Source organism: Nothoprocta perdicaria, unplaced genomic scaffold (genome assembly GCF_003342845.1).
Source record: "Nothoprocta perdicaria isolate Ctin4 unplaced genomic scaffold, notPer1 scaffold_36, whole genome shotgun sequence".
Lineage (NCBI taxonomy): Eukaryota > Metazoa > Chordata > Aves > Tinamiformes > Tinamidae > Nothoprocta > Nothoprocta perdicaria.
In genome coordinates, this window is record NW_020455599.1 from 208,372 (window position 1) to 233,726 (window position 25,355).

The window sequence follows — 25,355 nt, forward strand, 5'->3', positions numbered from 1 at the left end:
GATAATGAAAAATGAAATGATATACCAAAGGTTAAACATGTGACTTGGAATTAAAGTCCTGGTTCAGAAGCTGAGGTATGTCAAAAACTTTGCTTTTCTGGTAATTGTTGAAAGCTGAAAGAGCGTTCTGTAGCATTTATATTTATTCATTAGAGTTCTATACAGCATTTAAAGTGGACTACATGGTTTCTCTTCCTTAGAAATGAAAAATTCCAAGTCAGTGATGAGTTCAAGTTCTGCTTATTGCTTGAGTAATACTACAAAAAATTTAGCTGTCTTTCATTTGACAATGTTGTAAATGTTTCTATGCTGATGATTTTATTCTTTGTAATTTTTCCATTCTTGTAAGACTGTTAATGGCATCTCAGATGCTTATTTTGTGCACTTATATTGAAATGGTTAGTGTCATTAAAATTTCTCTTTTTATTTCTATTTTTACTTCTGGGGGTTTGATGAGGAAGTTAGACAGAAGAAGAGTTAATGGAATGTAAACTTCATTTAAATTTTGGTGCACATTCTTGCAGAAGCTGAGAGTGTGCATAGTCACCTTGAGAGAGAGAGAGGGGAAAAAAACTTGGGTTTGAGCTAAAGCTAAATATATCCAATCTGTCAAGTTCTCTCTGATGCCTGAGGGGAAATGAAATTTGGCAAAAAAAAAATTGTTTTGGGGGATTTTGATATCTTCCATGTTCTATCTTGTGCCCCTCACTCCTAAAAGTCAAGCTCTGCTCTAGTAAAGTGCTGCAATTTAATGTAATAAGGAATGATATATTAAATATTTAGAAAGAGGCAAGTAAAGGCCAGCAGGAATCATGTTTCTTCTTTTTAAAAAAAAGATATACTTCACTTTTCAGCAAAGATGTCCAGGAAGCTAAGTTTGCCAACTGAGTTAAAGCCTGACTTAGGTAAGTTTACATAGTTGATTTTATTTTTCTTGAAACTGTTTTACAGAATGCAAATACTTTGAAGTAATTCCTAAACTGTATAAACTATCATGATTTTAAGTTGCATTTATCTCAAGTGTAGAACTAAAATTTTAATTTAACTCTTTTGGAGGCCTCTCAGGCACAAAATCTCATTGCTGCCGTCATAAGGTAAGCCTACAAATTTTGTACATGGCTTATCGCAGTTTTGTCCTGAGTTTTAGACATCTGTTGTTCTCACTTTAACAATAGTGCTATCATAGCAAAAGCAAAAATAAACAGGTAAGATATTAAAAAGGAGTATAGCTTGCCTGTTTAGAACTGCCTGATAAAATTTAAGTTGAAAAATGAGATATTTTAGGAATAACAGGATATGTTGAGATTTATTCAACAAGAGCTTGGGACATACTTTTGAGAATGTTAATTGTCTTGTGACCCCTCTATATAAATGAAAATAACATATAGCTGTTTACCAGTCTGTGAGAATTTCATTTTCTTGAAAAAGTACAGACTCTACATAATAAGCTATTCTGTTTAAAAAAAAAAAAATCAGTATTAAAAGTCATTTTGCAACATAAACAAAACAGCGTATGCATGAATAGTTTTTTTTTCTTTTTTGATTTGTCATCACAATTTGACTGCCAGCTTGTAGATCAGCTCCAGCTTTCCTGCATCTTTCCCTAAAGACGATGGGGTGCAGCTGTAGACCTACAGCAGCAGATGCAGCCTGAATACTGAGAGCTGCCTTCTGCCTGCCCCAGCTGCCTGCCCCTTCTGCAGCAGGGTCCCTACCACCACCCCAGCAGAAGACAGACCAACATCAACTGTGGCAGCTGCAGAACAGTGTATTTAACGGCTGCTTTCAGTGGGGAAAGAGTGGAAGGGACTGGGATATCCTGAAACCTTAGAGTTGGACCACCCAGATTTAAGCTGCAGCTTATTCCACTCAAATAAATGTGAAGCTGGAAGGAACCTCCAGAGCTCCTTTAATCCATTCCAATGACGAGGATCCAAATGACTGACAGATTGACCTCTGATGAATGCATGAGCCTCCAATAAATGTTTCAAGAAAAATCCTAAACGCAAAGTTCCAATATTTTTATAATCAGACAGATTTCCTCAATCCAAATTAAGTCTTTGCTTCCATATTACCTTACTTTTTTTCCCGTTGTCCTTCCCACAGTGAACAAGTTCTTCCTATCTTTGTTAGGCACCTTTTGTGGTATTGAAAACTTATCATCATGTCATTCTTCAATCTTTTGCTGATGAACAATTGATAACTGATACATGATTTTTTGATGATACATTTCTTTACAGTGTTCTTTTCCTTGTTTATAAGTCATATTGTCTGCATCTAGGGTGGCTACTGTTATTTTCTTCTGGACTTTCTCTGAGGTTTTCTCATCTTTCTAAATACCTTGTGTCTTGGGATGGGGATGGGCATTCAGCTGTGGCCATATTGGGACCGAAAATATTCAACTTTGGTCTGTTCAATCTGTGCATGTTCTTCTATTGTTTAGTTGTTCAGGGATGATTTCAGTTTAGGGTGAATTTTATCAAACTTAACAATTTGAAAAACACTTGTAGTCTTGCGAATTACCCAACTCCTCTTCCTGTTCTTATTCTACTCTCACCTCTGATATGTTAAGTACTTAGAAGTGGTTGTCTTCAGTCTTTCCCAAAGTCTGTGGAAAAGAAGATGCTGAAACCATTTGAGCACTTTCCACGTCATCTAGAATTTTTTTTTCCTACTGAAATAATTAAACTTTTGTGGATTTTTTCTTTTGTTGCCATTTCACTTTTGACATAATCTAAAATACTTTGTTCCTTCCTAATTATAACAGACTGACTTGTTTTGCTCTTTTTGTCACTGTGTGCTTTTCTGTACATATATGCATCATTTTATTCTAGAGACAATGGTCTTAGGTTTTGTAGATCCATAAGGAACTTATTCAGGCAATAATAATAGTATTTTGTGATGGTGTTTTACTTCCTATCCTTTCTCCTAATGGCATAGTTTGTGCATAGTGTGCTTCATTGATTGTCAGCTTGCTCACATTTTCTTGGTCATTTCTGTGGCCTTCTCTGCTTGCTCTAGGAAATAGCTGACATGCTGCTTTTCTTTTCACAAGTTCACTGCCCTTATCTCTTTCTGACATTTCTTTCCTTGGCTTCCTGAACCCTACTCTCCCATTCGTATTCTTTCCAATGACTTTTCTATCTTTAGATCATTGTCATTCTTCTTTCCTCCCTGATTAACCACAAGAAAATATAAAATATTTGATTCTGTGCTTATCCTTCACTTTCTAAAACAGAAGTAATCTTCAGCATAAATCAATCTTCAGTTGGACTGCCTGCATTATACCATTGTTTTTCATTGTTGCAATCCAGATGATTATGGTACCAGTACTGCTGGGGCCTTTGGTTCAGTTGCTCAAGAGACCCTCATCTTCCATCCTTCTGATTAAGTGGTGTATTGTTGTGGGTCATCACCCCATTGCTGCTTCCTTTCCATCTGGCGCAAATCCATGAACAAGCCATAAATTCTTTCCTGACTTCAGGCTAAATAATATGCGCTAATGCAGTTCAACTTTTTACCCCCAGCTCTTTCCGGGTGAGCTGTCCTCTCTCCGCAATACGGATCCTGTCTGGCCGGTTGTTTGAGGTGTTTTGGTTGTTTTGTTTTGTTTTCTCCCCTCTTCCTTCCAGTACTTCTGGCATTTGTACACGTTTGTCAAATATCCAACCAGTTGCAACTCAACAAATGCACATTTAATTTAATACTTGTTGCAATAATGTTTATTTTTCACAGGAAAAGGAGAAAGATCTTTATTCAAATAAGGCATGTAAGAAGTGTGTCCACCAATTTTAACTTAGAAAAAAAGAGAATTAAAGAAACCACTTTTACTCTCAGAGTTATAGGGAGCTGCTAGTACTTGGATTAGCATTTCTTCATGGTTATTGGTCTGCAGAATATAATAATGCAACTCAACTGTATTCAATTTTTTTCTTAATTTGGTTTACATACATTTTTTCTTTTGTACAGATACGTATTAATATCAGAAGAATGTTAGTGTATGATTATATTCAGACTGATTAATCCACATTAGAGACCAAAAGATTAAAAGCTGGTAAATATTTAAACCTGAAGAAATGTGCATCTTAAGTGATTATTGTGGTCATTAGAAAAAATCTAAAAAGAAATAGTTGTTTCCCCCATCTTCTCTGGATTTACCTTTTTTTCCCCACTGTTTTTAAGTATATAAGATTAAGATGTCCACATCTGAGCTGGTTTACCTAGATTCCTTTTATAATCCTCGAATTTACATTTGACTAAGTTTGGTTGGGAGAGTAATTTTTGGATCTGTGGAGTTAGACAAGTCTCATTTTAGAGAAATTTACTATTCATGTCGACTAGAAGTGTGTGTTTAGTCAGTTGCAATCTAGATAGTGTGCTTTTTCAAATGCATTTCAGATGTTCTTTACAGAAATTTTTACAATGAATTTGCTATATTGGTACTTGCAAGATGTTTCAAGTTAGGTGTTGTTAGCTGTTAATCCTGTTAAAAAAAAAAATTGCCAGTTGTATCCGAACCCTACTCAAATACCTAAAATGATAATCTTCATTTTCAAATGTCATGACATAAGTTACCTCTAACTTACACGGGTAAGGGTTGTCATGCGAAAATGTTGTAATGATGTGCTGGGAACGTACAGTGTGCATTAATTCATGAGCACACAGATAAATTCAGAGGTGTTGGAATGTTACATGCCACATGCAGACAATACATTAAAAGTAGAGAACAACCAGAATGAAGCGGCATGGTCACTGCTTTGAGGTTGTGGTTAGTGTTAGAATTCACCCTCTGCTGTGATAACGTTACTTGCTAAACAATAAATGAGACTTCCTGAAAAGTTTGTGAATGCCACTTGGCACAGTACTCAAAAAACAGATCTTCAGATTTGCATGCCTGTGCAGACAGCATTTGGTGGCATTTGATAATTTTATTTACTGGTTTATTTGCATAGAGTAAAGAGTAAACCTGTTCAGGTTTGTGCAAATAATCTATTAGACTTACCTAAAATTTCCAAAAGTTAGATGGTATTATTGGAAATCAGTACAAGTCATGTCTTAGCATTGCTGTCTATTACTGTGGTTTTTAAACTAAAACATATGTACTTTATAAGATCATTAAACCATGCTCCTTAGGAGCCAACAGATTTAATCTGATCAGTCATATAGGAGGTTAATCAGCAATGAGCCTTGTAATTTTGTTTTTTTTCAAGGACTCATGCTATTCAATGGTGACCCTTTTATTGTGTCCCAAAAAGAGAGAAATATTAATGCCAGTAGTCATGACAATTGCCCAGTGGTACCTCTGAAGTGAAAGATTAGGTGTTCAGGATAGCTTAGATAATCAGGCCAAAAGGAGAGGTGATTAAGTAATTTAAAAAAAAAAAAAAAAAAAAAAGAGAAAAAAAAAAAGTTAATAGTTAATATTTACTTCATGCTAAAAACAAAAGTCTGCCTTTTTTTTTGTTTCTCCATAATCCCTGCATTTTTCCCTGATTTTTAATTAGTACCGGTTTGTTTTCAGATATCAAAGACAACTCTTTCAGTCGATCCCGGAGTTCTAGCGTTACTAGCATTGATAAGGAGTCACGCGAGGCAATTTCAGCGCTTCATTTCTGTGAGACTTTCACGAGAAAGGCGGATACGTCACCCTCGCCTTGCCTGTGGGTTGGAACCACCCTGGGTACTGTGCTTGTCATTGGGCTGAACTTACCTCCAGGAGGAGAGCAGAGACTTCTTCAGCCAGTAATCGTTTCTCCGAGTGGTATGTACAAAGCAGACAGGCTAAATAACTTTGGTAGGGTATCGTCATTGGTCTTGATGGCTTTTTTTTTTTTTTTTTCCCCCCCCCGAGGAACTCTGTTTTTCTTGATTATGAATTAATTGGCAATTAATATATAGTTCGTTGTGCTAAGAAGGTTTGCATTCCTGATGACTTGGTTACTAAAGTTTTAAATCCAACTTAAAATTAAGAGTAAGGTTTTATGTAATTTTCAAATTTCACTTTAATGTGTACTTGTTGAGGAAAGAGTGATGTAGTACATGACAAATTCTAAATGGAGATAGCAGAAGAGAATATTTTAGCTGCTTTGTTTTTTATCATAAGATAGAAAACTTTCAAATTTACTGTATCATGAAAAAGGAATTAAAATTAAGGGCTATATATTGGAGAACTATTATTAAATGCCAATGATAAAATTCCTTCCGGTTCCTGTGAGACATCTTGTGGCTTGTTTCTCTCGAACACAGCAACTGATTTTGTTGCAGTTGCACTTTAGCGGTTTGCAAAACGTGGCCTGCACAGGGATGTTATACTGAATACAGTGTTGGGCCTAGATTTGTATTTCCTACTGCCAGCATCGTACAGCACACGTTGCACAGCTCCCCTTTAAACTGAGGTGTTTTCTAGACTTGCAAATTGCAGCGCTAAATGTAACTGGAATGGTTTGAACACTAAACTGTGCTTGACTTGTGTCTTGTCTAGTATGATCTTGTCCAACTTAGTAATGGTTTATGATAAAGGCAAAGCTGCAGACACAACAGTGTTTTGAAGCCCTGAATCTGCAGCTTGGGCCTTAAAAAATACTGCTCTGTGTGATCTCACGTGTGCTTAGCAAATGTTCATGTTTCTGCTTGGACTGGAATAAAACCTGGAGTAAAATAAAAAGAAATGTATTAGTCTAGGGTATGGCACACACAAACTGATTTAAACAACCATGAAAGAAAGTTCTTTTCCTCTTTACATTTATGCTGTAGGGAAGTGGACTAAAGTGGGAACTACTACAGGATTCGCTATAGATACTTAGTATGCAATGATCCCTCAGGAGGGAAAGCATTCAGGAGGGAGTTGCATTTGTCACACTGAACTTTAATATGAATATGCATTCCAGCACGATTCTCTTAATATACGTTTTATTTTCATTGAGGTTAATGGAGTGTATGCATACCCTTAACCTTTGAGAACAGATTTAGCATTTTCTTGTATAGACATTTGCCTCCCTGGTTTTCAGATTAACGATTGGAGGTTTTGATAAGGCTGTGTTTTGTTACAGAGGCAAGTCTAAGTTCTTATTCCATACTTGTTTTGCTAGCTGTTTCTTAAAAATATATATTTTGTATTTTTAAAGAAAATTTTAGAGAGCTATTTTAGAAATCTGCTTAACTTCTGTGTCCTAGGAACCATTCTGAGGCTAAAGGGGGCAATCTTGAGAATGGCTTTTCTGGATACAACAGGATCTTTAGTCCCACCAGCACATGAACCCTGGAGAGAACACAACGTTCCTGAAGATAAAGATGAAAAAGATAAATCAAAAAAGCGGCGACCTGTCTCAGTGTCCCCCTCTTCCTCTCAGGAAATCAGTGAAAACCAATATGCAGTGATATGTTCTGAAAAGCAAGCAAAAGTTATCTCACTGCCATCCCAGAACTGTATTTATAAGCAAAACATAACAGAGACTTCTTTTGTTCTTCGTGGAGATATAGTGGCGTTGAGTAACAGTATCTGCCTTGCATGTTTCTGTGCCAATGGACATATTATGACTTTTAGGTAAGACCTGTTTAATAGTGACTTAAATATTAAAAGGAAAAAGAGAGTTTTTATCTTCTCCAGATAAAAACTTTCCTTTTCCATAGATATATAGATTAAAGAAAAAAGTATTTATTTGCTTAAGTTGATGAACCTTTAAAAGTTTGGAAATGGCTCATTTTAATTATGTATTCCTATCAATTAGCCCTTTGACACATAGGCAAACTTAGTGTTTTAACTCAAGCGATCCCAATTTAACAAATGGAGAAAGTTCCAAACATGGGTGGGTGCTGGGACTGATGATCTCAAATACAGACCTGCGTGGACAAAAGGCCCTCGAAGTAGATTTTTACCTGGTAACTCAATACAGCTCGGTATATTTTTGTAGTCCTGTTTGCTTTATACTCATGCCTGAATTTTTCTGTATTGCATTGCCTGCTCATGTGTCAAAGACCTTAAACTCAGGCTATAAAGGTGCAGATTAATTGCTAGCAGTTGTAGTGTAGGAATAAGTCGTAAAATGAGGAGTGGAAGTTCTGATTTTAAGCTTGTGCAAAGTAATGTTGTATAAGGTACTTATACATCAAGTCTGTAATTTCTACGTAGCTTTTTTCTTGAATATTTGCATATGCTATTTTTTCTGTACAACAGTAGAAAAAAAATGTGCATATAGCTGTATACTTGCATCTACATTTTCACCTTGCCGTTAGCTATCTTTAGAGAGAAAACAACAACAACAAAACACACATACACACACACACTCACGAAAGATACCTCAGTTTCCAGACACTTCTTTGTAATTCATGCTCGGAAGCTCTGGTTTTCAAATGTAAGTTGGTATTCCTGTAAATAATGTTTTGAACAGATCTGCACATGTGATTTTTAATCTAAAATGATTACAAAATGATTACACAAAATGAAAGTCCTCTGTTAACTGAGATTGGCATCAAGAACTGAACAAAATATTCAGACTTGAAACGTAAACCGTCTTGAATTATTTTGACAAACAGACAAGGACCTTACTGCTTACAGGTTTTATTATTTTCCTTTCTTACAAAAATGAAAGATACTTTAAGTCTACCATCCACACTTAAGAAGAGCAAATTTCTGTAGCTGTGGGTCCGTTGCCATAGGCTTCTCCATCAATAGGCAATATACACAATGCTGTGGTATTGATTACCATACACTGTAATGAATGTTAGAAGGAATATTTTCCCTACCTTTTAGGGACAGCCATACATTTCTGCTTCTTTTTTTTTTTTTTTTTTTTTTTTTTTTTGCTCGATGGCTAAATCCTGATTTTTTGAAAGAAACTGAACACAATTATCTGAAAAGAAAAGCTCTATTTTTTTATTAGTCAGGCCTATTCAAGTTTCTACAAAATGCTGTATTTCTGTGCAGCTTGTTGTTACAATATCAGAATTTGTCTGATTTATAAAAGGCTACAAGTTCCGTGTTCATGTCAGCCACCAATCAACCAGACAACAGATTTGTGCAGCTTCCTCCATCTTCTGCAGATCAGAAAGTCTAAAATACTCCACTTGCTTAAATATCTACTATGAATATTACTTTCCTCAGGAAATTTTTGTTCTCTAATGGACTTTACATAGAAAAGAATTCGCTAAAATAGGAATATTGAATTTTTGTAGTGTCCAGGGAAATTGCCTCCTATAGTAACCTGTCAGCCCTCCCCAACTTAAAATGGCTCTTCTGTTACAGCATCCTGGTTTATTAGAGTAGGATTAATTTCTTTTCGGAAATGGCTATTTCTGGCAGCAGCCACGTTGGTTTGCCAAGTGGGGAGCAAACTGGTGACCGACCTGAGAGGAAATGGGTTGCTGCTGCCAAGCAAACTAGCTGTGCTCTGGGTAAAGTTGCCAGAGCGCCGTGTTGCGTCGAGATGCCCACGGGCTTTGCAGTACTTACCTGCTGATTATGAAGTTAAAATGGGACTTGCCATTCTGCTTTAAACTGATATAAGTATGTTACAGATTGGTTAATGTTACAGATTTAATACTGTGAAAATGTTGTCTCTGAGGTCATTCCAAGTGATCCCATGTTTGTTTGGAAGCTGTATAGATGCCTCAGTGAACCCAAGGCTCTCAGTCTCCTTTCACTCAATAACTCATTGAAATATTGCTATTTTAAATATATGCAATGCTGCCAGTCAGTGCTGGAGGTGGACTTATAAGGCAATATTGCTTTGTATTTCACACCTGTAGAATTCTTTCCAAAGACATGTTACCTGTCCTCCTCCCAGTCTGTTGTAATTGAAATACACTTCAAGGAGGCAATCTGTAAATGTCAGCATAACATTTAAGAAATCTTTTATTGAACCTAGGAGAAGAAGGGGAAAAAAAAGCTTATTGTTGTTATTACTTTTTCTCCTTTATTTTTCATTACTTTCAGCTTCATTTTGACCCCTTACTCCTTTTTTAAGTCTCTAGGAATAATAATCTTACTCAGACCATATCTGCAGAAAAAAATGCTTAATATGTTATTGAGTGTATATATATATATATATATATATAGCGAATCTAAGCACTTTTTTAAGTTCTGCTGTTACAAAAATTTCACAGGGAATACATTTGAGGTATTGGTTCAATTTGGGTCACATTTAATAAGATATTAGGTGTTCAGTCACTTCTTATTTTCATTTTTTATTACCTTGAGGGAAAGGAATGTTGGGTAGCAAAAGCGTTGGTACAGCCTTGGTCTGCCGCATCTGTTCATCAGTAGCTTGATGTAGTAAATACTGCAGTTAGATGCACAGAAACAGAAAATACCAGGTAAGCAAACTTTGCTTGAAGAGGGTTTTGTCTTAAGTATGCAGCCCACCAAAAACACGTTGTGTTTAAGCTACTGAAATCTGTTTTCCTTTGAAAGTGCCTCATCTGCGTGTTTCCAACTTTCCTGAGCACATTCTTTTCAACTTTAGTTTTAGTCAAGGCAGAATTCCTCACCTGAGAGAAGAAACAGACTACTTAATTATATGTAAAGGTGAAAATTCTTGATGAATATTTACGAAAATTCTTTGAATAATACTTCAATTGTATTTGTCTTGCATATCTTAGAGAATCATTAAAATTGCATTTTCAGCAGCATCTGAGGTGGAGATGTCTAAGTTTCCCTCTTGAGATACTATCTGGGAGATTTCATATTTATCTTCAGAGACTTTTGTAATTGCGTTTCTTGGTGTCCTCTTTAAACTGCTCTTATTGTAAAGTGTATGAGGGAAAACAATACATTGTGGTTTACAAGCCACAGTTATTTGATCGATATTAGGCAATCTTTCTGTATTTAATGATTTTTTTTAATTCTTCTCTCAAGTTTGCCAAGTTTAAGGCCCTTGTTGGATGTATATTATCTGCCACTCACAAATATGCGGATAGCCAGAACATTCTGCTTCACCAATAATGGACAAGCGCTCTATCTTGTCTCACCAACCGAAATACAGAGGCTCACCTACAGTCAAGAAACCTGTGAAAATCTTCAGGTAATGTGTAAAAACACCTTAACTATCTTCTAACAGAAATAAGTCCTAGAGATCCTGTTTCTCAATTCATGATGCTTTCACAGTAATTGTGTTTGCTGAAGGCCAAAGTAAACCGTGCTTTAATTTTCCCACAGAGTAGAGCCTGATTTAGGATGAATCATTTCCCGTTGTCTTACGTTTTACTGTTTTACCCAGAGGTATTTGAAATGTAGTTTCTTGCGCAGTTTCCTTTTGGTCTGAACCAAATGTTTAATGTGGTGAGTGCCAAGTCACTCAAGGTGCTCAAAGGCTTGATAAGATTCTCAGCTGTGGTTTGATGCCATATAAAATCCTGAAATAGCAGAGGGAATTTTTGAGGTCTGCTTTCCCTTCACACATAGATATTTGTGTGTACCTGTATTTGCAGGTAGTAAAGCAACTTAGGAATGTTGCCCAATTTGTTGAGAGGGAAATACAGCTATGCTCAAACATGCTTCTTTGCAAAAGGTCTTGAGCAAATAGCTTGTAACTATCAGAACAGATGGTTGTGACAGATTTCCTAATCTGTTGTTATTTTTTACTTCAGAAATAGCCTTGACTGTCTACTGCAAGGCCAAAATCTCATTAAAGCGTTTTCATTTTAAAATTCAAAAAAATATTTGAAGCAAAAGAATATTCTGTGAATTTGTGCGTGTAATAATTTATGCCGTGCTCTGTCTCTTCATTGCAAAGGAAATGTTGGGTGAGCTCTTCACCCCTGTGGAAACACCAGAAGCACCAAACAGAGGTTTCTTTAAAGGCCTGTTTGGAGGTGGAGCACAGTCACTTGACAGAGAAGAACTCTGTAAGTTTCCGTATTATTTATTTTTCTGGTATTTTCCTGCAAGGAAACCAGTCAACCATGAGGAATGTGTTATATGTGTTAATATAGCATTATATTTTCAAAGAGAAAACTAAAAAGAGGGGTTTAGGAGAAATATTTTTCATGGTTTCATATGCTGTATCACTTTTATCAACAAGTAAATGGAAAAGATTGTTACTGTCTTTTCATAAGACTTGTTTACCTCCTTTATTCAGAAGAAGGAAATAAATTGGAAAGCTGATCTTATGCTTCATCTTCAGGTGTATGGCATTGCCCATGATTCACACTGCTGAACTGAATGAGGCTGGTTCCGCAAAGTACTGCCGTAGTGGCAAAGTTGAATTGTTTTTCAGCTCATTTGCTGGATTCTTTTTCTTCATTAGATTTGTGAAGAGTTGGCTTAGGAATGGCAGGGAGGACAGGACCAGGCGGTAGCTCAATTCAGTCCCCTTTCTATTATGGGACGGTAGAATTCAGATTTGGCCATTTTTACTGCTTTCTCAATCTCTTTTTAAAACTTTATTAATCTTTTACTGTTGTTATATGCATCCTTTTAAGGTATTTAAAGGATAAAAAACAAATTTCCTCTTATACAGATGAAACACCATATTATTTACTGGGAAGCAAGAACTTTTTCCCCTTTCCCTTTGCACCAGCACTTCCAGAAGTGACCACATGTGATATTAGCAAAGTTTTCCAGTTTTTGCCTGCCTCATTCCCACACCCTTCCAGCCTAGCGAGCCGTGTTGTAGTGAGCCGTTTCACCAGCACAGTTCTGTTGTTGCCCGTGATTTCAGCCAGCGCTGCTGTGAGCGTTTTAATTTCACGCTTGGACCAGGAAGAAGGTGTAATTTTATAAAATGCCTGGAAAGTTTGAAATACGTCTTCAAATCTTAGTTTGATTAAATGTCCTCCAAGAACGTCTAGTATCGAGTGCACTTTCTAGCCACAGTCATGTTTTAGAGTTTGTCATCCATGCAAAAAAATGGCATTTATTTGTATTTATAAAACGGTTGCTTTGGTGTTCATGTGACAATGATACTGTTCTGTTTTTGCTGCTTTCCAAATGCCTCTAGTTGGAGAGTCTGCGTCTGGGAAGGCCTCGAGAAGTCTTGCCCAGCATATTCCAGGGCCTGGGGGTATTGAAGGTGTCAAAGGGGCTGCGTCTGGTGTGGTTGGGGAACTAGCACGAGCCCGGCTGGCACTGGATGAAAGAGGGCAGAAACTAGGGGAACTGGAAGAAAAAACTGCAGCTATGCTTTACAGTGCTGATTCTTTCTCTAAACATGCTCATGAGGTGAGTCCATTAGAGCCATTATCTTTTTCTCAGATAAATGCAAGTTTTACAGCTAGCTGACTGTTATGCTGTGATGCATATTGAAAATATCAAATGAGAAGGCAATATCCTTCATAATGGACACTTGAATTTTATCTGGCAAATTAAACCTCTAGTAGTTAAGTATTAATGTAAACAGCTTTGTCATTCAGCACATTGGTCTGAAACATGTCCTCTGCCTCAGTGGCATGTAGACTTGCAAATGTTATAGGCTTACCCATAATAAGTTGCTATTTTCTAAAGCCCGTGTCACTGATTTAGATGTATTGAATAATGCTCTGTTTGTGATTCCTATGGGTTCTTAAGAAAGATCCAACTGAATGCAAATCCCATGAACTTGAGATATTTTTACTTCAGTAAGTACAAAGGATGGCTGTCCCCTTCCATGCTCACACAGATCTCTTCCCATGACCAAACTCATGTGCCTTCTTACTATCCTCTCAAAAATGTATCTTTTTCTGTTCAAGTTCAGCAAGGTTACCATTAAAAAATTCCTTGCATTGACCCCTCACTGTTGAGCCACATGGTTATTGCAGCTGTGAGAAGCCTCACTGGGGTCGCTGTTTCTAATTCTGCTTTGTAAGCTTATAATTTGCTTGTACAGCTAGAGACATTATAGACCCACTAACAAGAAATGGCGTTTATTTTTTGTTTTTAGATGATGTTGAAGTACAAAGACAAGAAGTGGTACCAGTTCTGATGACCCGCATCAGTTTCATCTGTATAATTTTGTCCTGATGAAAAAATCTGTTTTTTTCATTGATTTTTGCCAGGACCATTGAAGCTTAAAGAAGCATTTATCATTGGATACTGTTGTTTCCTAGCACAAATCACACACTGTTTTACCTCAGTCATGGCTTTAACTGAGGAGCTTTATATTTAAGAGAAACACAGGGGAAAAAAAAACTCAAGTGTTTCTTTGCTGTTGGTTAGCTCAAAGTTGGGAACAAAGCAGGTTAACTTGAACGTATGGAAAAGAAGTAAAAGGAAAAAGTAGTGTGAGATGGGCAGGGGCAATGCAGGATCAATCCTGTGTTAATATTTCATATGCCAAAAGTTTTTGTGCTATTGTAATTGCTGCCAGTGTTATACCCTCCAGTGAGGAGAGGCAATAAATCAGGGGTCCAAGGGCGGGAATACAGTTGTCTGTCTTGCTGGATAGTAGCAGACTTACACCTACCCTTCTCTAGGACTCATTATATTTACTGTTGTTGTTGAAGAAGAGTTGAAGTTTGCTGTCACTTCTTTCATCAGAAAAACTGGAAGCTTGGAAGATTTCATGTTGAAAATTGTATACATAGTTGACCTGTGCATAGTCTTTTCTTGGACCCCTGATCTAGTATTCTTGTATTCACATCATATTCTGTGAAGTGCAAAACAAGAGGATACACAATTTTTGCATTAAAAAAAGTCAAGTGATTCATATTACTGGAATGTGTCATGCTGGGAGTTTTCATTTGTGTTATGACTGTGCAGTGTGAAATGTGGCAACATCTCTTCATCGTGGTGAAAATACTTCTGTTTATTTAAATACATTTTTTTTTGCCAAAAATAGTTATTGGTTCAATTTGTATAAGATGTAGAATTGGCTGTGGATTCCATTCATGCTGTGAATTTTTACAAACGTTTAACAGAATGTATCTTTACAGCCATTAATTAAAATAGCGGAGATAGCTGCAGGTTTTGCTTCAAACTTAAGTTGTAGATGCCCCTTTAGTCCTTTACTACCAAATCAACTAATCTTGGACTCAGGTTTTCAAACAGTTTTGCACTCAGTGGAGGTGCTTTTGCATGAGTAATGGCAAGCATCTAATATTTAATAACTGTGGGTGTGTTGCTGCGTAGCCAATTTCTGAATCCTTCTAGTAGAGCTGTTTTGCAAGTACCTGTCTCGGCCCCCCGCTGCACTAAGGGCAGCTGGCCAGCCATTTGTGTTCAGTCTCTAAAGCAGCATCCTCAGTGACGTGGTCAGTGGCAAACCATGCACTAAAAAATGTTTTCACAGCTTCAGGAATTGGTGAAATAAACTTCCACTTGGGCAAGGTGAATAATACAGCCGAGCAAGGCCATGAGTGGCTGTTGCACCAAAGCTCTAACTGTGGGGATCATGCATGAGAGCTCTTTTTAAAAGAGAGAGAAGAACCCTTCAAAGAAATGTTTGCATTTCAAAAATGAATTCATATTATTTTCTCCAAGCAGGAATAGTTGTTGTTTCATTTTGGTAGGAGGCAGTGCTTAGAAGCCCATACGTGATGCCTTGCCGTGCTGTCTGTGATGCCTCGTTGGGATGCGATCCCGCAGGCCCCGAGGGCCTCGTGTGGTCTCCACTTTTCCCCATGTTTGCAGAGCAAAGCCTCACCTGGTGGGTGCCTCGATGAGGCAAATTTACCGTCCACCTAATGCTGCAGTTACTCATGGTTCTTAATTCGTTTGGAAAATTTGTCCCTTATTCTTGGGCTTCATATCACAAATGGGTGAATTGTCTGATTCATGTATAGCATCATGTAGTTTAAAAAAAATAAAAACCTCTTACCGGGATGAGGCTCTACCATACCATGTCCATAATTTAAAGAGCTTGACAAATGTGAATATGACAGTTTGAACAAGCAGCATTATGATGGGTTTGGCCCAAATCTGCCAAGGCCATATTAGTTTCAGCTACTTAACTCACCATGAATTATTTTTTTGTTTGCTTCTGCCAGAGTTGTTCCTTTTTTGCATTGTCCAGCTAATGCATATTTAAAATAAAACCATTTTGTGTAAAATCCAATAAGCAGAGAACCAGCTATACTAATGTCATCTACCATCAAAAAAAGAACCACCACTGCTTAGCTGACAGTAGTCCCCTCCCCTATAAATTCAGATTATTGGTTATTATCTGACCTGATGAAGATGGATTGTATTCAAGAGCAATAGAGGTATCCTGGAAAGTTAATCTGGTCAGTCTGGGAATGAATGGCAAAAGTTCTCTTCAGCAAAAAGTATTCTTCAGTACTCTTCAGATGGTAGCTTCCTAGAAGCTAATCTTGGCTTTAAAGATAAACGTACTTACCTTTCCCATCAGGAAACAACCACCAGCAAGCAAAAAAATAAGAAGGAATGAGTGTGCATATGCCAGTACGGGGAGAGTATTAGCTTATTTGATACTATAGAATTTATCACAGTGTCATCTCTTTTTCCTGTTGCATATGTTCAGAGCGTGCTTCTAGATTGGAAAACTGTTCTAATGTTTGCTCACAAGATGAATGCACAAATGGTTTCTAGTCAATAATAGACTGAAATTGTGCATAGCCCCTAAAATATTCCTTTTTTTTCCTCTGCGGAAATAAGTTGATCATATAAACACGTTACTGCATCTTATGACTCTGCTGTTGGTTGTGCACCTTTTGTACAGCTAAGTATATTGCAATTCTTGGGGGGATCGGGAACACCCTCTGTCTCTTGCTGGGATTTTAGTTGTGTGAAACTTTTTCAGAGTGTCTGGAAAAACTATAAAATACAACTGAGCTATTACTTTTTTTTGATTTTCTTGATGAAAGTGCAAGAAACTGCTGCTACCTATCTATTTATATGTAGTGTGTCTTATTAGGATCTGTTAACCGAAGAAACTTTTCTTCATCTTAGTCCTGCTAAATTGTAACTTCTGAATGTTTTTGTGTAAATATGTGTGTATTCCAAATAAGTCTGAAAGTGTTACACCACAGGCATCTCCAGTGATTTGTTCTTTAGAAAAGAGTCAGTTATAAAATACAGTAATATATAGCTGTGTCCCTTGTCTGTTTTTATACAAAGAGTTTTGCCTAAAGTGGTACTTGCATGGCAGGTGATGTTAGAAAGCTACATCCAAAGGAGGATTTCTGGAAGCAAGTTCAATTCCTCTTTCCATTTTCTTTTGCCTTTTTTTTTTTTCCCTTTTTTGCTTTATTGATAGCACTGAGCTTACCTGAACTTTAAACTTGAATTTTTCCTGCACTTTAATTCAATCTTGATATTTTATTCCTTAATTTTACTTCTACATTTATGTAGTTCAGCTTCATTAATTGTAAATAAACACACGCATTCAATAAAGAGTTTAGAACAGATTCCTTTAGGGCACATCTGCTAATTATGTGGTTATAGTTTGGAATGTGTGTTTTCTTTAGCATAGTATGTATATACAAGTATATACAATATAGAATCTAACAAAAGGCACTTATCCTGTGTCAGCATTCAGTTTATAAATTACTGCAACACTTTCAGATTTGTTACTAGATAATATGGTAATAACCTGTTATATTTATACATACTGCTTAAGAGTATACTTTTACTTTTAAATAATTTTTATATGTACACTTCTAACTTTAATTTTAAAAAGAGTTATGTTCAATTTTTAAGTCAAAGTACTTAAAGTATGTATATTATCCATAGAAGAAGTTGTTTTAAGCTTATGAATACATTCATATCTCATGTCGAGATGATACAGTTACTAAGCAATGAAAACAAACAGCCCATTTTGCTTTGGAGAAAATAATCATACTTATTTTTACCTCCCGTTTTAAACATTCTTAAACAATACCCGAAGTTGGAGAGGGAAGATGGTGCATTCAGAAAACAAACCCGACATACATTTCTTCTTAGTAGCTGCAGTTTGTGGCTGGCCATTTTTCTTTCTTTATTATTATTATTAGTAGTAGTAGTTTTTTAAGCATGGACATGAAAAATGCTCTTTTTTTCAGATATTTTCCTCAAACTTTTAAAAATCCCCCCAAAACTGAAATGAAATTTTATGTATTTTGTCTGCGGAAAAAAAAATCTTTTAGTACTGTACAAGTCCAGATTATACATCAGCTCTTTACATGTCAGTCCAATTTTCTGTGTTCAGAATGGGCCCAGACGTGCAGCCCGTCGCTGAAGTGCCCCCCGTTTCTCAGCAGGGCCGAGCAGCGGTGACGGCCGCACAAGCTTTGCTCTGCATCGTGTCACGGGGTGGCCCGTGTGTGCGTGGGCTGCCTCCCTCATGGGAGCTTTTCCTAGTGCTTTTCCACTGCACTTTTTCCTAACCAATTCCTTGTGTGAGTCACGTGCATCTTTTTGGGTGGAGCTGGGTAACTTTGCTACTGCCACAGAATATTTTGTAGACAGAAATTAATGTTATTTAAGAGGAGGAAGTAGACTAGAGGAAAAAAAAATCTCTGTAGTGTAAGCGAATCGGCCAAACTGCTTTTATTTCAGTTTTCATTAAAAGGTTTTCATTAAGCTTCTCCTGTGTTACAAAGATGTGCTCTATACCGTCTACTTTATCACTCCTTCAAGCCAGATGAGTGTACTGTATCTCTAGGTTCTTTTACACATTGTAAAGTTCAGGTGTAAAGGTGAAGTTTCTAGCAAAGAGAACTGCTGCAGGAACATGGAGCAACCAAATGAAAGGAGACAAACGGTATTTCTTTTAGTTTCTAGAGAAAAGCACCTGGAATTATTTTCTTAAAAGTCATACAACCACAAGGTTTTTTGACACTCAGATATGTTTTTATTAGTTACATATTACCAGTGAAAAGTAATTACTCAAAAATAAACTCTGTTTTGGTTGAAAACATGTAAGGAGTTGTATGTGGATTACCACTAATATCCAGTAACAGGTCATGCAAAGGGAGTGGGGTGGGAACATGTTTTAAATATTCCCTTTAAAAAAAGTGTAAATAAGCTTACTGTATTATTTTAGACCTGAGCTCTGCTATCTGTAGTGATTAGAACTAGGAAAACATACTGCTTTCTAGTTATGCTACTGTTTCATTGTACCAGCACCATGGGGGAAAAATAAAAGACATCAGTAAATTTTTCTAACATCGCCCACTTGTGGGTAAGCATGCTTGATGTGTGGCAGTTCTTGTTTATGTAAAACTTAGTGTGTACATGTGTGTTTTCTTTTTTCTTTTTGATCATTGCAACTTCTTCTTCAGTTAAGTCTTGCTGAGCCCCACTAGCTCTTCTGAGGGTGATTACTGGAATATGCATTTTAGGTAGGGTTGCAAATCCATCTGTCTACAAATATAGTTTCATATGAACTGCAAACTGTACTGTTACAAATTCAACTATGTTAGGTTGCATAGAGTTATTTTACTTACATGTACTTGAACTGAACTATGTCATCATAAAGTGAAGAAAAAAAGTATGGAATATTTTTGTAAATAAAAATACCTGTGCAGCTGGTATTTTAAATTTAAAATGTATTATACATTAATGTTTCAGAAAAAAAAAATGTTCATATATGTGTATATGAATGTGTCATTATGCTGAAGGGCTCTGTTTGGGCAAAATAAACTATTCAAATCTCTCATGCAATGAGTCAAACTTGGCTGACTTTTTTTATCCTCCTTCCTAATGGATACCTTTCCCGGTGTCTGTGGAGTGCGCAGCAATGTCTCACCAAAAAGTCTTCTCTACATGCTTTTTCTGTGAATTTTACTGTTTTTACATTGTTTGCCATGTGCGTTTTTCCAAAAGCAGTCTTGAGTGTGCTGATAATAAGCTAAGCTGCGTGTCCGTGAGACACCAGCAGCCAGGCTGGCAGTGAAGAGCTGTTGAGGAGCCCAGGAGGTGCTGCCAGGCCTGTGCGTGAGTGCTCCAAAGTACGTATCTCGGCTAGATCTCAACTCATCTAGTCCTGTCACCCTTTTAAGTCATTTTCAGAAAACTTATGATCACTCACTTGGCAGAGACTTAGTCAATCAAACTATTTTCTCTAGTTGCATTTTGGCAGTGTTCAGTTACCTCAAAATGGAGAGCGTGGGGAAGAACTTCATGTGAAAATCCTGTTCATTCCCAGGCCTCTCCTGCTTTTGTTTTCTTTAACATGTGTGTGCACACACACATACAGACCTATCTAGGCAGATATACATCTGTATTGAAACTCTCCAACATGTGCAGTTATAAATAGGGCCAAATGCGTTGTAACTTATAAGTGTGCTGGCACAGACACTGCAGTTAAACTGACAGTATTGCAAGCTGCTCAGGGCCTGTAGCCCCTTGTGAAAGCGTGTGGTGGGGAAAGGTCCTGGAAGGCAGTGTTCCCCTCGATGTTTCCCCCAGCTCTGGTAACCTTTGCCCTCACCAGTAGCATTGGGGACACTCTTTTCATGTGGTGGCTGAATACTTGCATAAGATGTCTAGTATTAAAACATGTGGTATCTCGTATTAAGGATAGAAGAGGCTGTTGGGAGTCCCCACAACAACAGGTCTTGGGATGGCTGAGGTCGAGCGCCTCAGGACCCTAAGTCAAACACATGGACGAGAAACTAGTGCAGGTTTCTGTGGCACAAAAAACTTTCTGCTAAAGCGAGGATGAGTGTGGTCTTTTATGTGAGTACAAATAGAAAACTGCTATTCTACTAAAATCTCTTTGGAAGATGCACTAATCACTTGTCCAAGCAGGATTCACATAAGCTATGTTCAGTGTTGGAGCTTTCCTTCAGTTGTTAAAAGGACAGTAGCTTGTTTAACTGAATATGGTTTTTAACATGTGAATGTTCTCGTTCAGATTTCGCCAGCTTCCTCAGCTTCAGCTTCCTCTCCAGTAGTCCTGTTGTGCCATAGGCACTGATTTCCCGAAACAGTCTGTGGGCTGTTGTCACAAGCATAAACTTTCAGAAGAACTGAAAAAGCACTACCAGCTTGGTGTATCTGACACCAGGACCACAAATGCAGATAGTCAAAAACCTGGAGTTGTTTTTTAGAGCATGGTGTCCTGAAATGGCCCAATGTCTGGGAACTGGAGAGAACTGCAGCAAATTCCCTTTGCTATCACACCATACTTGAATATCGAAAAAATGAATTGGCATTGATCTAAAGCGGATGCAAAATTTACTGAGGGCTTTAACACAGAGAGCTACAAGCAAAGAATAGATATTGCCATCCAAAATATTAAGAGTGACAGAGCTTGGCCATATACCAATTTCAGGACTGAAAGCCCACCCCTTGTGATTTAGCTTGGGGAAAAGGCAAAGCTGATGTGAGTAACAGTTGTTTGTTATAGTCCTACCTGAAGGCAAGTAGTAACTTAAAAGTTGTCCTGTGACTGCTGAAAGGCATTTATTTACATTGGCATTATAAACTATAAAGCTGTGATTTGATCGGGGTTGAATTGTTCACTAGCCATGGACTGCTCTCTTACCTAATAAGATAGGTATAATACCTAATACCTAATTACAGGTATTGTCAAAACATGGATCCCCATCCCCACTGGCTTCAGTCTGGTAGAAGTGACAACTGAGTTAAGTCTGGTCACGTGGGGTACAAGGAGACAATATTTGGCTAAGCTGGTTGGCACAACTCTAGCTGACTTTTTGCCACTTTTTTTTTTTTTTTTTTTTTTGCAGCTTTTGTGGCAAAGGAGAACTTTTAAGAAGGCATTTAAAAGCAGATGAAGTGTAGCTGTTTGGATCTTCACAGGAGCTGCACCCTAATTTAAGCAAAAGCGTGGAAAAAGCAAAAATAGAGCTGTTTGAAAATCTAAGCAGAATTGATTGTGTTTGGAATAGTTCGCTGATCATATCTGACATCCTGCTAAATGGCCAGTGATAGCTCTGGGGGAGAATCAGGGTGCTAAGAGGGCAATAAGTGTGAAGTTCTGACTGAAAATGCACCATGCCAGCCTTTGCCAACATGCAAAGTTCCTGAGCTTCCAGCTCCTGGTCCGTGTGAGTGGGCTCTGTAGGGAATACAAATAACAACCCTAGGGCTCACAAGCACCAGATGGATATTCATGTGGGGAAATGAGTAATATGGCAGATTAGCAAGCAAAGGACTGGCTCTTTCTTCTTACTGTTTCCACCCCTCATTAGCAGAACAAAACAAAAACTGCTCTGGAGTAGTAATTGAAAGCTGCACTGGCACCTCACAGCACGTTAAACATGATTGAAATTGCAAACTTGTCACCTTCTCCACTGGAGGATTTGCTGTACATGTGGCTGAGAGCTGTATGCATTCCCAGCAGTGTTTTCCTTTACTTCTTTTTACACGTGAGTACGAACTAACTAACTGAGCACACTAACTAGTAGATGTGATAGTAAAACCTGCAGCAATTTCCTGTATAACTAACATATGTGTCTCCAGAAACTTTTGCTTTGGTAGGGTCCCTTAATGAGAAACTTAGCTCTTCTGACTCTTCTTCTGACTCTTCCCCTCTAACTGAGCTACTAGAGAAGGCTACCAAGGCCTGGGCTCCAGTTTTTCAGTGGAGCAGGGTCACAGCTCTCCAGGGAGGTTTTCCTTGACCAGCCTGCCAAAATGCAGTGGGTGGTGGGAGCGGAGGCAGGACAGAGCCTGGCAAGAGGCCTCACATACGAGGGCAAGCTGCCCCAAACTCTCTTCCCCTCTACGAGAGCCCTTCCTTCTCCCCTGAGAGGAGCAGGGCACCGTGAGGTTGAGCTGGGCACAGTGAGCGGCCACAGCGTGGGCCGGGGTCTGTCTCAGGCCTCTCCCTCATGGCGCCTCACAGGACACGCGCAGCGACGCTCTGAGGCGAATGCAGACACCGAGGGGCCGGGGCCAGGAATAGCTACAGGGACCTGTAACTGTTGGGACACCTGCATGTCCAAAGACGGGCTGGTGAATGGGCTTCACCAATGAAACTGGTGGAGAGAACGGAGCACAGACCTTATGAGGAGCGGCTGAGGGACCTGGGGTTATTTAGTCTGTAGGAGACTCAGGGAAGACCTTATCACTCTCTACAACTGCCTTAAAGGAGGTTGTAGTGAGGCGGGGGTCAGTGTCTTCTCCAGAATAACTACCTTTAGGAAAAGAGGAAATGGCCTTATGTTGTCCCAGGGGAGGTTCTGATTAGATAATAGGAAAAATTTCTACAGGGAAAGAGTGGTGAAGCACTGGAAATACTAGGCTGCCTAGGGAAGTGGTGGAGTCCCCATTCCTGGCAACGTTCAAGAAACGTGCAGATGAAGCACTGAGGAACATGGTTTAACAGGCATTGTGTTGGACTTAATGATCTTGAAGGCCCTTTCCCACCATAATGAGTCTATAATTCTAGACGAGGGTGGATCATAGGCAGAGGTGCCATGCAGCCGCTTGGCCCTCTGAGGCAGTCTCGTGAGGGCTAGAGCAGCAGCACCAGCTCGGGGTCACCTCCTCTCATGTTCACGCTTTCTGGGCAGCTAGTGCTCTTCGGGGAACATTTCCCAAAGCTCTTGCACGGGCCTGCGGTCACTGCCAGCCTGTGGGGCCTGGAGAGCCAGGGAGGAGCAAAGACTTTTCCCAAAGGAAGCGATCAAGGCAGTGACTCCTCTCCACTGTCTGTTGCTGGCAATAACCTGAGCCCAGGGACATCGGGCAATCATTGAGCAAGGTCAATAGTAAGGACTTCACAAATTAATGCACCCAGCTGCTGTACTAGGGTGGAGGTTTTACAGACGGCAACCTTTGCCATTTGCAGCAGCTTGGATACAGCCCTCATGACCTTTCCTGGCACCGTCAGACCATCCCTTGTCAGAGGCATTTAGAGACATTAAGCTCCTGGTCTGTGCTCAGATACCTCAGTCTTGTGGTTTCCCAGGAGTTTTTAAAAATAAAAACAAAATGTCTTTGCTTAGAGCAGGCTTCTATTATAAAATATCACTATGTTTAGATTACAGATTTTGCTTGAGTTTAACAGTCAATCTTTTCCATATGAGCACATGCTTTTGGCTGGGAAAACTATTATCTGAATATAATGGCTTTCTTTTCAAGCCAAAAACGAAGTATGGGAGGCACATCCAACTGAAATGAGAAATGGTGTGTGATTTCAGTTTTCATAAAACTGCTCCTATTTCTGACAGTGGTTTTGCTGAAGACGGTAGTTTTGCAGAATATATGCATTTTTTTTTAAATAGAATATAAATAATAGCTAAAAATTGAATTGGAAGCAGAGTAAATAGAGACAATTAATTCAACTGAAAAAGGCTAATTTTCATTCTGATTGCCCATGTCCGCACACAATCATCACTTAATGCCATTAGGAGATTGTAGGATGGGGAACAAATCACAGAATTCCGTGGATAAAATAAAGGGTACAATACATGTCTCATTCATTCCAACCTGAGAGTAATTACTCTCTGCTGTGCTACACTGAAATATGCCCTTCCAGTTGAATAGACTTTCAGAAGTCCCATTAAAAATTTCAGGACTTGCACATAAGCAGTGTAGGTCCTCAGGGTTGTGAGGGGTTTTTTGCCTTCAGTTTGCAGCTATATGCTTGGAAGCTCTTCCCACTTGGAAGTGTCTTTCCAGCTCCCCTCTGCACTCCAAAATATTTGCTTAGGTTCCATGTAATGTCATGTTTCAGGCAACGCTCATTGCTTCCACCCACCTCGGCCATGCAGCTCATGAGCTTTTTCCTTGTCCTTTCCACTGTCATTCATGTGGTCTTCATTGGTGGCTTGAAAGCATCACTGTCTCAGAATTTTACTTTACTGTCATGATGACCTTTGCCACCTTTGTCTCATTTCTGCATAATTTAAATTAAATTGTATGTTGATACAAGTTCAAAAATACTTCGCTCAGCATAGGCAGCTAGCATGTATGAACTAGAGCATATGAGCACAAAAAAACTTGTTGCCTTAAGAAACTGGACTGCAGACCCCTTTTCAAACCATCTGTACCTTTGGATTAGATGGTGCCAAGGAATCATTTCCGATATTATATAAACAACCGCACCTTAAATAATATGTTAAGTGTGTTAGTTTTTAAATGCTCTAGAAATATATCCTTAAAGAAAAACCTGCTGTTGGCTAACTCACAGTTTTACGAGCATATATTTTAGCTTATCCCTCATCTTGATAGACTCCAGGAAGGCATGTTAGTCTCTAGGCAATGAATATGATTTGTTTACTCAAAGAGCTTCCTTAGGTCACAATACAGCATTACGATATGTTATTCACAGATAAAAAAAGTACTGTCAGGTGAAGAGCCAATGTCAAATCCTTATTAAATCTGGTAAATTCAGCTTTAAATCTTGAGCATGCTCAGTTGCAGGCATCACATCCAGCAAAAAGATCTCCTGATATCATCACACTGTGTGTTTCCTATCTCCGGATGAGCTGTCGGGAGAGAAATATCACCCTAGCATTCAAGTCCATGTCAATTTACTTCTCTGTGTGCTTAAAATGATTGTCAAATTGTACAGAAAAAAAATAGA

General features: G+C 38.3%; 1 protein-coding gene across 3 annotated transcripts in view; it reads left to right on the forward strand.

The window, feature by feature from the left end:
* The window catches only part of STXBP5 (syntaxin binding protein 5), a 97,615-nt gene extending 82,546 nt beyond the window's left edge, over nt 1–15,069 (forward strand). For 2 of the 3 annotated variants that reach the window (XM_026044355.1, XM_026044353.1), the window contains 7 exons: nt 855–905; nt 5,522–5,761; nt 7,174–7,543; nt 10,853–11,018; nt 11,730–11,841; nt 12,936–13,156; nt 13,854–15,069. In XM_026044355.1, coding sequence (XP_025900140.1) covers nt 855–905; nt 5,522–5,761; nt 7,174–7,543; nt 10,853–11,018; nt 11,730–11,841; nt 12,936–13,156; nt 13,854–13,895 — 1,202 coding nt within the window. In that variant the 3' untranslated portion in view covers nt 13,896–15,069. The remainder of the gene's footprint in view (nt 1–854; nt 906–5,521; nt 5,762–7,173; nt 7,544–10,852; nt 11,019–11,729; nt 11,842–12,935; nt 13,157–13,853) is intronic. The other variant, XM_026044354.1, reaches the window with a different exon arrangement.
* The last annotated feature ends 10,286 nt before the right edge of the window (nt 15,070–25,355 follow it).